Source organism: Rattus norvegicus, chromosome 3 (assembly GCF_036323735.1).
Source record: "Rattus norvegicus strain BN/NHsdMcwi chromosome 3, GRCr8, whole genome shotgun sequence".
Taxonomy (NCBI): domain Eukaryota; kingdom Metazoa; phylum Chordata; class Mammalia; order Rodentia; family Muridae; genus Rattus; species Rattus norvegicus.
In genome coordinates, this window is record NC_086021.1 from 32,217,553 (window position 1) to 32,228,278 (window position 10,726).

The 10,726-nt window shown below is 47.1% G+C and overlaps 1 protein-coding gene across 1 annotated transcript; it reads left to right on the top strand.

Annotated features, from left to right (window-relative positions):
- Positions 1 to 1,817: 1,817 nt before the first annotated feature.
- Gbgt1 (globoside alpha-1,3-N-acetylgalactosaminyltransferase 1 (FORS blood group)) lies at positions 1,818 to 10,185 on the top strand. Its single transcript, XM_008761694.4, is given in 8 exon segments — positions 1,818 to 1,932; positions 6,520 to 6,561; positions 6,564 to 6,618; positions 6,698 to 6,733; positions 7,437 to 7,568; positions 9,085 to 9,206; positions 9,209 to 9,313; positions 9,316 to 10,185. Coding segments are annotated over 8 exon segments (918 nt in total). The 3' UTR covers positions 9,627 to 10,185.
- Positions 10,186 to 10,726: the final 541 nt, after the last annotated feature.

The window sequence follows — 10,726 nt, forward strand, 5'->3', positions numbered from 1 at the left end:
GAAAGCAGAGTGCTCAAGGGAATAAAGAGTGTGTGCAGCCAAGCTGTGAGTGAGCGAGACAAAAAGAACAGAGAGTGAGAAGAGAGGAACTTTAAGCCTTGAAAAATTGCCTGTCAGTTTGTACCCAAAGAGTGGTCTGTGTATATTTATTATGCGCCTTCCAGATATCCCTGCTTCCTGTTGAGAACTCCCATCCTGTGTGGAGGCTGGACCCCGACAGTTAACCCTCCGCTCATTCACTCTGTGTTCTCTCCTCACTATCTATCCCATCTTCTAATGTACAAGGGACTCCAAACACAACGTTCTTCCTAATTTCTCTCTCTCGGTAGAGGATGCCACACTTATCTTTAAGCCATGCCCGTACCTCAACATTTTTTTTTTGAGATAGGGTTTATCTGTGAAGCCCTGATGTCCTGGAACTCACTCTGTAGACCAGGTTGCCCCAAACTCTCCCTCCTGAGTGCTAGAACTGAAGGTGTGCAGCACCACCTGACGTCTTACCATTTCCAACCAACTCAAGTGCCGATGAGACTCTCCGGAGATGTGTACAGACACCGCGTCTGCTGGCTTCAGCCACTCCAAACTCTAGAGACCACCTCTTCAGCAACTTCTTTCCTCCACCAGCAATGACTCTGTGTGTCTCCTCACCAACTCACCTACATGGTGTCCTCTCTGACTCCTGGAGCCTGTTATACCCTCCTCTCTCCAGGGGCCCCACCATGTTGGTAATTCTCTAGTTGCTAAGACACTCGCTCCTCTCCCTATATTGGAACAACCCCACTTCCCCCATCCCTGTTCCTTTGCCTCCTCTCCCTAGGAGCTGCTGGCTAAGTCCTGAAGCTTTCTTAAGCTTTTCCTGACCTCTGAAACCTTGCCCTTCTGTCTCTCAGCTCCACCATGGAAGTCTCAGAGATTCTCTATGCCCTCCTGGGCTTCATTTTTTTTTTTTTTTTGTCTGTCAGCTCCTACTTGAAGCTTATAAAGCTCCCTTTGGTGGAATTCATTTTGCAACCCCTCCACTCTTCCTCCATGGGCTCATATTTTATCAAATCCTCACTCTGTTACAACAAACAGTTTGGCCCCAGTACAGTTCAGTGGCCATAACTGGCATGCTCAGTTTTCAATGGTGGCAACTTCTGTCACCACACAAACAAACTTGATATCCTCTTTCTTCCTATCTAGATCTGTTCAGGGTAGTTCTTACATGTTGGAGTGATGCTTTCTACACTGTGTAAAGATGTGTCTCTGCCCTTCCTTGCCTGCCTAGGACATCTTCTAATTGATTAAAATAAAGAGCCTATGGCCTATATAGCAAAGACAGAATAGTAAAGTGGGACTTCTGGAGAGAGAGAGGAACTACGGGAAAGAGTCAGCTGGGAATGGAGGGAGAAACAAGCGAGAAGGAAAAAGAGGAAATTAGCCGGCCATGTGGCAGAACTCGGATTAGTACAAACAGGACAACCGAGTCCTGAGCCAGTGAGAAACAACACCTGCTATAAGGGCAAACATTTATAAAAAGTAGAGCTCCCAGTGCCATTATTTGGGATGTGGGGCAGGCTTACAGAGGCCTGTGGGTATATTTGCTCCTAACATGGGGCAGAAAATCCAAGGTTAGAGTCTGAGAAAAGAGCTCACAGGTGAAAGCCTGCAGCTGGGCACGGGCTTGACAGGGTAGAGAAGCCAGCAAATGGCACACACGGCCTGGAACCACCTTTGGCCAACAACCACTCTGCGAGCTGGTTGGCTCACTGAGCTAAACGGCTGGGGCAGGCTTGCTGTAGCACAAAGTAGAAACAGAACAGCTCGACAGAGACAACATGCAGAAGAAATCCAAGCCCAGAGGAGCCTCTGACAAAGCAAAAATGTTTGGGATTGCGGAGGACCCCTGGGACCAAGAGATGGAGGTGTGCGGCAGCGGCAGCACGAGCATTAGCAAGTCCTCAATCCAGCAACCGAGACTTGGCTACTCTTGAGAAGTACTGTGACAATGGTATGACCAGCCGGGGTTCTGTATATAGACAGAGGATTGAAGCTGTTGCAACTGAATTAAATGTGGACTGTGAAACAGTTTGGAACGAAGAAGTCAGGTTCATTGAAAATGAGCTAGAGATTCAAAAGCAAAAATATTTTAAGCTCCAGACTTCCGGTAGAAACCTGATCCTCGCTATGAAAGTTGATGACGAAGAAAAGCAGTGGGCACTGCTGTCAGATTTACCTCTGGAATTAGAAGAGATGGATTTCCATCATACCTCACCAGATCCTGATGATCTCTCATTCAGTGTGTCTTTATCAGAGAAAAATGCCTCCGACAGTTTGTGATTGGGGATGGGGGATATGATATAGCCTGTTGGAACTTGCTCTGTAGACCAGGCTGGCCTCAAATTCAGAGATCCACCTGCCTCTGCCTTCCGGGTGCTGGGATTAAAGGTGTGCACACCACTGCCAGGCATGACACATCTTTTATTAAAAACAGAATACAGCACAGTTTTAATCCTTGCCCAGGTGTTTATAACAGTTCTCATTGTATGCTAAGAAATGGAGATTTGTGTGCATTTTTTAGACTCCTTTTTTTTTGAAGATACTTTGGTTTTTTTTGTTGTTTTTGTTTTGTTTTTTTTTTTTTTTTGGTTCTTTTTTTTTTTTTCGGAGCTGGGGACCGAACCCAGGGCCTTGTGCTTCCTAGGTAAGCGCTCTACCACTGAGCTAAATCCCCAGCCCCTGTTTTGTTTTTTGAGACGGGGTCTACCTGTCCTGGAGCTCCTCTCTACATCAACCAAGCTGACCTTGAATTTATTATTATTTGAATTTATTCTTCATTTATTATTACCTGGGATTAAAGGTAGTTTGTATTACCACACCTGGCTATTATTATTTTGAAGCAGAATTTCTCTGTGTAGTCCCTGAGGCTGTCCTAGAAGAAGCTGGTCTTGAACTCACAGAGATCCATTCACCTTTGCCTTCTGAGTGCTGAGATTAAAGGCATATGGCGCCACCTGGCTATTATTATTGTTTCAGTGTGTCTACATGTCTATGTACCATGTGCCTGGTGCCGCCAGTGGCCAGAAGAGGGTGTCAGATGCCCTGGGACTGAAATATAGGTGATTGTGAGCCACCATGTAGGTATTGGGAGTTAAACATAATTCCTCTGAAGAGCAGTCAGTTCTCTTAACCACTGAGCCATCTCTTCAGTTCCTGTACGGGACCTTATGCAGCTCAGGCTGTGTGTCTTAGTCACTGTCCTGTGGCTTTAAAGAGACACCGTGACCAAGGCAACTCTTACAAAAGAAAGCACTTAATTGGGGGACTACTCGCAGCTTCAGAATTTAATCCATTATCATGACAGGGAGCTCGACAGCACACAGGCAGATATGATGCTAAGAGTGACATCATGGTCTGCAGGCAGCAGAGAGAGACTGGAGCTGGCATGGGGCTTTGAAACCTCCATCAAGTCCACACCTCTATGACCCGGTGGGGACCATTCTTATTCAAACCACCACACTGTCCCACTTACTGTACTATGATGGCATGACCAAAAGCAGTGTGGGAGAAAAGAGTTTCTTGGCTTACATGTGTCCATCACAGCCCAAAGGGAAGTCAAGCAGGAAGTTGGGCGCAGAGGCCATGGAGGAGTGCCGCTTACGGGCTTGCTTCCCCTGGCTAGCTCAGCCTGCTTTCTTATACCATCCAGGACCATCTGCCCAGTGGTGCCCACACTGGCTGGGCCTTCCCACATCAACTATTAAACAGGAAAATGCCCCATTTAGTTGCCTACTGGTCTGGGGTGTGGTGGCTCCATGGGGGATGGATCCCCATGTGTGGCAGTCTCTGGATGATGTTTCCTTCAGTCTCTGCTCCACTCTTTGTCCCTGTATTTCCTCCTGTGAGTATGTTTGTCCCCCCACCCCCTTCTAAGAAGGACTGAAGCATCCATACTTTGGTCTTTCTTTTTCTTAACTTCATGTGGTCTATGAATTGTATCTTGGGTATTCCTAGCTTTTGGGCTAATATCCAATTATCAGTGATTGCATATCATATCTGTTCTTTTGTGATTGGGTTATCTCACTCAGGATGATATTTTCTAGTTCCATCCATTTTCCTAAGAATTTCATGAAGTTGCTGTTTTTGATTGCTGAGTAATATTCCATTGTGTAGATGTACCACATTTTTCTGTATCCATTCCTCTGTTGGAGGACATCTGAGTTCTCTCCAGCTTCTGGCTATTATAAATAAGGCTGCTATGAACATGGTGGAACACGTGTCCTTGTTGTATGTTAGAGCATCTTTTGGGTATATGCCCAGACATGGTATAGCTGGGTCTTTAGGTAGTGCTATGTCCAGTTTTCTGAGGAACCGCCAGACTGATTTCCAGAATGGTTGTACCAGTCTGCAATCCCACCAACAATGGAGGAGTGTTCCTCTTTCTCCACATCCTCGCCAGCATCTGCTTTCACCTGAGTTTTTGATCTTAGCCATTCTCACTGGTGTGAGGTGGAATCTCAGGGTTGTTTTGATTGGCATTTCCCTGATGACTAAGGATGTTGAACATCTCTTTAGGTGCTTCATGGGCATTCTATATTCCTCAGTTAAGAATTCTTTGTTTAGCTGTACCCCATTTTTAACAGGATTATTTGAGTCTCTGGAGTCTAACTTCTTGAGTTCTTTGTATATATTGAATATTAGCCTTCTATCAGATGTAGGATTGGTAAAGATCTTTTCCCAATCTGTTGGTTGCCATTTTGTCCTATTGACGGTGTCCTTTGCCTTGCAGAAGCTTTGCAATTTTACAAGGTCCCATTTGTCTATTGTTGATCTTAGAGCATAAGTCATTGGTGTTTTGTTCAGGAAATTCTCCAATGTGATCAAGGCTCTTCCCCACTTTCTCTTCTATTAATTTCAGTGTATCTGGTTTTATGTGGAGGTCCTTGATCCACTTGGCCTTGAGTTCTGTACAAGGTGATAAGAATGGATCGATTTGCTTTCTTCTCCATGCTGACCACCAGTTGAACCAGCACCATTTGTTAAACATGCTGTCTTTTTTCCACTGGATGCTTTTAGCTTTTTTGTCAAAGATCAAGTGACCATAGGTGTGTGGGTTCATTTCTGGGTCTTCAATTCTATTCCATTGATCTACCTGCCACTCTCTGTACCAATACCATACAGTTTTTTTTTTTTTATCAGTATTGCTCTGTAACACTGCTTAAGGTCAGGGATGGTGGTTCCTCAGAAGTTCTTTTATTGTTGAGAATAGTTTTTACTATCTGGGTTTTTTTGTTACTCCAATTGAATTTGCAAATTTCTCTTTCTAACTCTATGAAGAATTGAGCTGGAATTTTGATGGGGACTGTATTAAATCTGTAGATTGCTTTCAGCAAGATGGCATTTTTACTACATTAACCCTGCCAATCCATGAGCATAGGAGATCTTAACCTCTTCTGAGATCTTCTTCAATTTCTTTCTACAGAGACTTGAAGTTCTTGTCATACAAATCTTTCATTTGCTTGGTTAGAGTCACACCAAGGTATTTTATATTGTTTGTGACTATTGTGAAGGGTGTCATTTCCCTAATTTCTTTCTCAGCCTATACATCCTTTGAGTAGGGAAAGGCTACTGATTTGTTTGAGTTAATTTTATATCTAGCCACTTTCCTGAAGTTTTTTATCCGCTGCAGGAGTTCTCTGTTGGAATTTTGGGATCATTATCATATCATCTGCTACAAATAGTTATATTTTGACTTCTTTCTTTCCAACTTGTATTCCTTTGACCTTCTTTTGTTGTCTGATTGCTCTAGCTAGGACTTTGAGAACTTTATTGAATAGGTAGGGAAAGAGTGGGCAGCCTTGTCTGGTCCCTGACTTTACTGGGACTTTGCACTCAGGGTATTGTTGAATACCTTCCTGGAAGAAGCACTCCAACACCACAGAGACCGGAAGAGAGATGTCTCCTGAAAGGGGCCCAGTTTGTATTTTATTCGCTAACACCACAAGGCAAGGTGGGCAAGCAAGCAAGATTTTGCAGCTGTGAATGTCACAGTCTGCAGGTGGTTGAGAGCAACAGCCCATCGGTAAGCGAGTGTCCCAGTCTGCACTGGTTAGGCTATTTCTCTGGCTCATCCTGTTTTGGTAGCTTTTTAGGTAGCAAGTGAAGTCATGCTCGGCAAATAGGCAATTCACGCAGTGCTTTAAGTAAATCACTAAACAAATCAGTAGACCAATCTTTAGAATGACAAAAAATCTCTCTCTCTCTCTCTCTCTCTCTCTCTCTCTCTCTCTCTCTCTCTCTCCCTCCCTCCCCCTCTCCCTCTCCCTCCCTCTCCCTCTCCCTCCCTCTCCCTCCTAACGTACTAGGAAAGTAGGAAAGTTCCAAACCAGTGAGAGACTTTTCTTTTCTCAAAGAAAAGATGAGGCAACTCTCCCTTGAACACACATGCATCCTCTCCCATCCTCTCCTGTGTGTCTTATAACCCACCTCCACCTTGACCCCTCTCCCATGCTTCTCTGTCTCTTAGTGCTTGTGTTTAAGCTTACAGTGAGGTGTCCTTACCAAGTCCCCCTCTCTCTTTATCGCCCACAACATGAAGCTGCCCTTCAGGCGGTAGGAACTGTTCCAGCCTGTGGCCCAGTAAGTAGACCCTTTCTTCATGTGTTCTGGCCCCAGGAGTGGGTGCTGCCTCCCTCGCACTGGTTCTTCTTGACTACAGGTTACAGTACCCTCAGCCTAAGGTAAGTGTCAGGGAGTGACTTGGTAGTGGCAGGGAGGGAGACCAAAGAGACCCAGCTAGAGGAAGGTGAGGATGGTGGAGGGACCAATAGCAAAGGGACCCTGGGCCTCAGAGAGTCAGGGAGCCGAGCTCCACACATCACTGGCTGTGTGACCTTAAGCAGTTGGCCATCTGCTCTGAGCTTTACCTCGTGAGATCATACGTTACCTATTTTGTGGAAGGCTGGAACAGTAAATGGTGGTTCTGTGGGACATGCCTTACTTAGACAGGGGCATGCCACCATGGTACAGTCTATCACCTCATGGGCATCCCCTGATCTGCAACAGGAGTGCTAGGACCCTTCAGAGCAGTGGTTCTCAACCTTCCTAAAGCTGTGACCCTTTAATGCAGTTCCTCATGTCGAGGTGACCCCCCCCACACACACACCATAAAACTATTTTGTTGCTACTCCATGACTGTAATTTGGCTACTGTTATGATTCATAAGTGTAAATATCTGATATGTGACTCATGTGGAGGTTGTGACCCACAGGTTAAAAACCACTGTTCTAGACAGTCTGTTTGTCCACCCCAACTCCCAGGCTTCCCAGCCTAGCTAGAGATAGCTGTTATTATCCCCATTTCCACATGGGGAAACTGAGGCCCAGCAAACAGCGCCAAGATGCTGCCCAGCCTTCTGAACAGGGAGGCTTCCATGGCCTGAGCCTCCCCTGTGCTAGACCCACAGAGCTGCTGACACTTACCCCCTGGTTGGCACCCATCGTCTCCACGGAAACCTTCAACCCAGAGCTTCTGAAGAATATGTATCAACCACTGTACCTGACCAGAGTCACCATGTTTGCCGTAGGGAAGTGAGTAATGGATAAGGCAGGGGTGGGGCTCGGTCTCCTTGAGACACACGGGTGTCTGGTCTAGAGAGAGGCCAGCCTGATCAAGTGCTGTAGAGTGATGTGGGAGAGCTTTCTGATGTAAGGCCATGGAAAAGGAGATTCGAGAGGCCTGGGCGAGGATCAGTAGGGTTTGGGGAGAGGTTTGTCCTCCCTGCCTCTCCTCGGCCCTACCCAGCCTTTTCCTTTGAGTCCATCTGGGACTGTGTTTGGACCCTGGGACTTAAAATACTGGCCAGATGAAAAACGGACCACACAGGTCAGGTGACCCCTGGTCTTAGGGCTGGATCCATGCCGTCCACTCTGCTGTATGTCTCCAGTGTCTAGCATTCATCTTCCCTCGATTCCCCCCCACCCCCCATAGCTTCTCAACTACCTTCACCCTCCTGGTATTCAATATGTGTTCCTATAAAACGGCCACGTTTCTGAGCAGAGCATTAATACTCTAATAGAGATCATGGGAGGGGCTGGGGATTTAGCTCAGTGGTAGAGCGCTTACCTAGGAAGCGCAAGGCCCTGGGTTCGGTCCCCAGCTCCGGAAAAAAAAAAAAAAAAAAAAAAAAAAAAAAAAGAGATCATGGGACTCCTATTAGTAAATGTTCAATCAAAACTCGATGGCTCTGTAGGTAAAGGAGCTTGCCTCTAAGCCCAGTGATCTCAGTTCGATCCCCAGAGTGGAAGAAAAGATATAACTCCTCACAGCTATCCTCTGTACGCACACATACACATAAATAAATGTCTATTTTTAATTTAAGGAAGCATACTACACACTGGGGAAGACAACCAGCCAGTAAGGTGCTTTCATGCATACATGAAGACCTGTGTTCCATCCCCAGCACCCATGTTAAAAAAAAAAAAAAAGACAGCACACACCTATAATCCCAACACCAGGGATGCAGAGATAGGAACATCACCGAGCCTTGCCAAGGTGGTGGTGGTGCAGGCCTTTAATCCCAGCACTTGGGAGGCAGAGGCAGGAAGATCTCTGTGAGTTTGAGGCCAGCCTGGTCTACAGAGCTAGTTCCAGGACAGCCAGGGCTACACAGGAAATCCCTGTCTCACAAAAACAAAAACACAAACCAAAAACCAGAGCACGAGCAAGGACGATGCCCAGATGTCCAGCACCAAGCTCCGGGACATGTGTGCACATGTGACTAAGGATCAGGCTCAAATGGTTGTTACACATTGAGTCTCCCTGATATCACTAATTAGAAACACTTGGACCGGAAGTGTCTCATGATACGGACTTTAGAATTTGTGTAGACTTCAACAATAATACATCTTAATCCAAAACTCTGAAGCAGGGCTTTCAGATGGGGGTGTCCAACTTTGATAAGGACTGTGGGAGTCTGACAGATAAGGACCCCAAGGTTAGACCTCAATGACTTTCTGAGGTGGAGAACTAGTGTGTAGACTTCAGTGCATACTGGGGACCCGGACAGTGGTGGACAGCAGTGGTTAACAGAACTGTCATTCCCAGGTACACCTGCTTCATTCAGTCCTTCCCGAAGTCAGCTGAAGAGTTCTTTATGCGTGGGTACCAAGTGCACTATTACCTCTTTACCCATGATCCTGCAGCTGTTCCCAGAGTTCCCCTGGGCCCAGTTGGCTCCTCAGCATCATCCCCATCCAGGGTCCCTCCCAGTGGGAGGAGATTTCTATGTGCTGAATGGAGACCATCAACAAACACATTGACAAGAGGGCCCACAAGTGGATTACCTCTTCTGTGTCGATGTGGATATGGTCTTCCGTAACCGATGGGGCCCTGAGACCTTGAGGGATCTGGTGGCTGCCATTCGCCCAGGGTATTTTGCTGTACCTCACTAGCAACTCCCTTATGAACGCAGGCAAGTTCCCTCTGCCTTTGTGGCAGACAGCGAGGGGGACTTCTATTATGGTGGGGCAGTCTTTGGGAGACGAGTGGCCAAGGTGTATGAGTACCTCTGGGATGACAGGAAGACTCAGCCACCAAACCTGAAGACATCCGATTCTCCTCAGTGGGGAGGGATACCAACTGACTGAGGAACTAACAAACCAAGCTAAGACCCGCCCAGAGCCCTGTTGGATCCCACCCCAAGCCAAGCCCAGTCTACCCCTTGCATACCTCGGTATACCAGGAGAGTCCAACCAGGAAAATGGATATAGAGACGGTGTGAACTGTGAGGGGTTGTGTACCCACAGCGGTCCAGCACATGATTGGTTGGACAAGAGGGAGGCATCACGAAACACAGGGCCTGTCAGGCCTCCCCACACCTACCCAAGGGATGGATGTGCCTTCTCTCGGCAGGCTGGGGAATCCAGCTCTGATCAAGGTACCTGGGGGCCACTACCTTCCCTTGTTAGTTAAATACTGATTTTTAGTTTCGTTTTAATCTGCGACAGTGGGGATCAAACCTGCGGCAGGCACATGGAAGGGAAATGCCCTGCCTTTGAGCCATCCTCACCCCCACATGTTAAAGACCTTTTCCCAAGTACAATGCTGCACCCCAGCCACAGGCAGCTGCTCTTTACTCTGGATTCCTGAGCTACCTCTGAAGCAGACCAGGCTTAGCTTCTCTGGTCCCCTGCATCCCATGGTGAGCGAGCGACACTCTCAGGGACCAGATGTCCACTTTGTTACACATTTTGAGGCAGCTTTCAATAAAGATGGTGTATAGTAGATCCTGACCAGGATCTTACCCTTACGGTGGACTGTTTTGCCAGTCTAGATAGTTCTAGGGAATCCAAGCAGAATGGATTTCAAACAATCCATGTCAGGCGAGGGTTGGTCAATGGTTATTCCAGGAGATAGAGCTAAAGCTGGCTGCTGCCACGGACTGCTCATTTCAGTTCCAGGAGCCTGGGTAAGGTGGGGTCCTGTGGACAGATGTGCCACACCTAGAGGGTAGCAAGCTCAACAGCCTCATTGTACCCCTCAGTTCTAGGGCAGTAGGACAGATAGGACAAGATCAGAGGGTGTAACAGTCTGGGTCCAGAATCTCAAGGGCCCTTGAGGGCCAGGAAAAGATAGAATTGGATATTGATCAAGAGCCTGCCTGCTTGGGGCTGGGGATTTAGCTCAGTGGTAGAGCACTTACCTAGGAAGCGCAAGGCCCTGGGTTCGGTCCCCAGCTCCGAAAAAA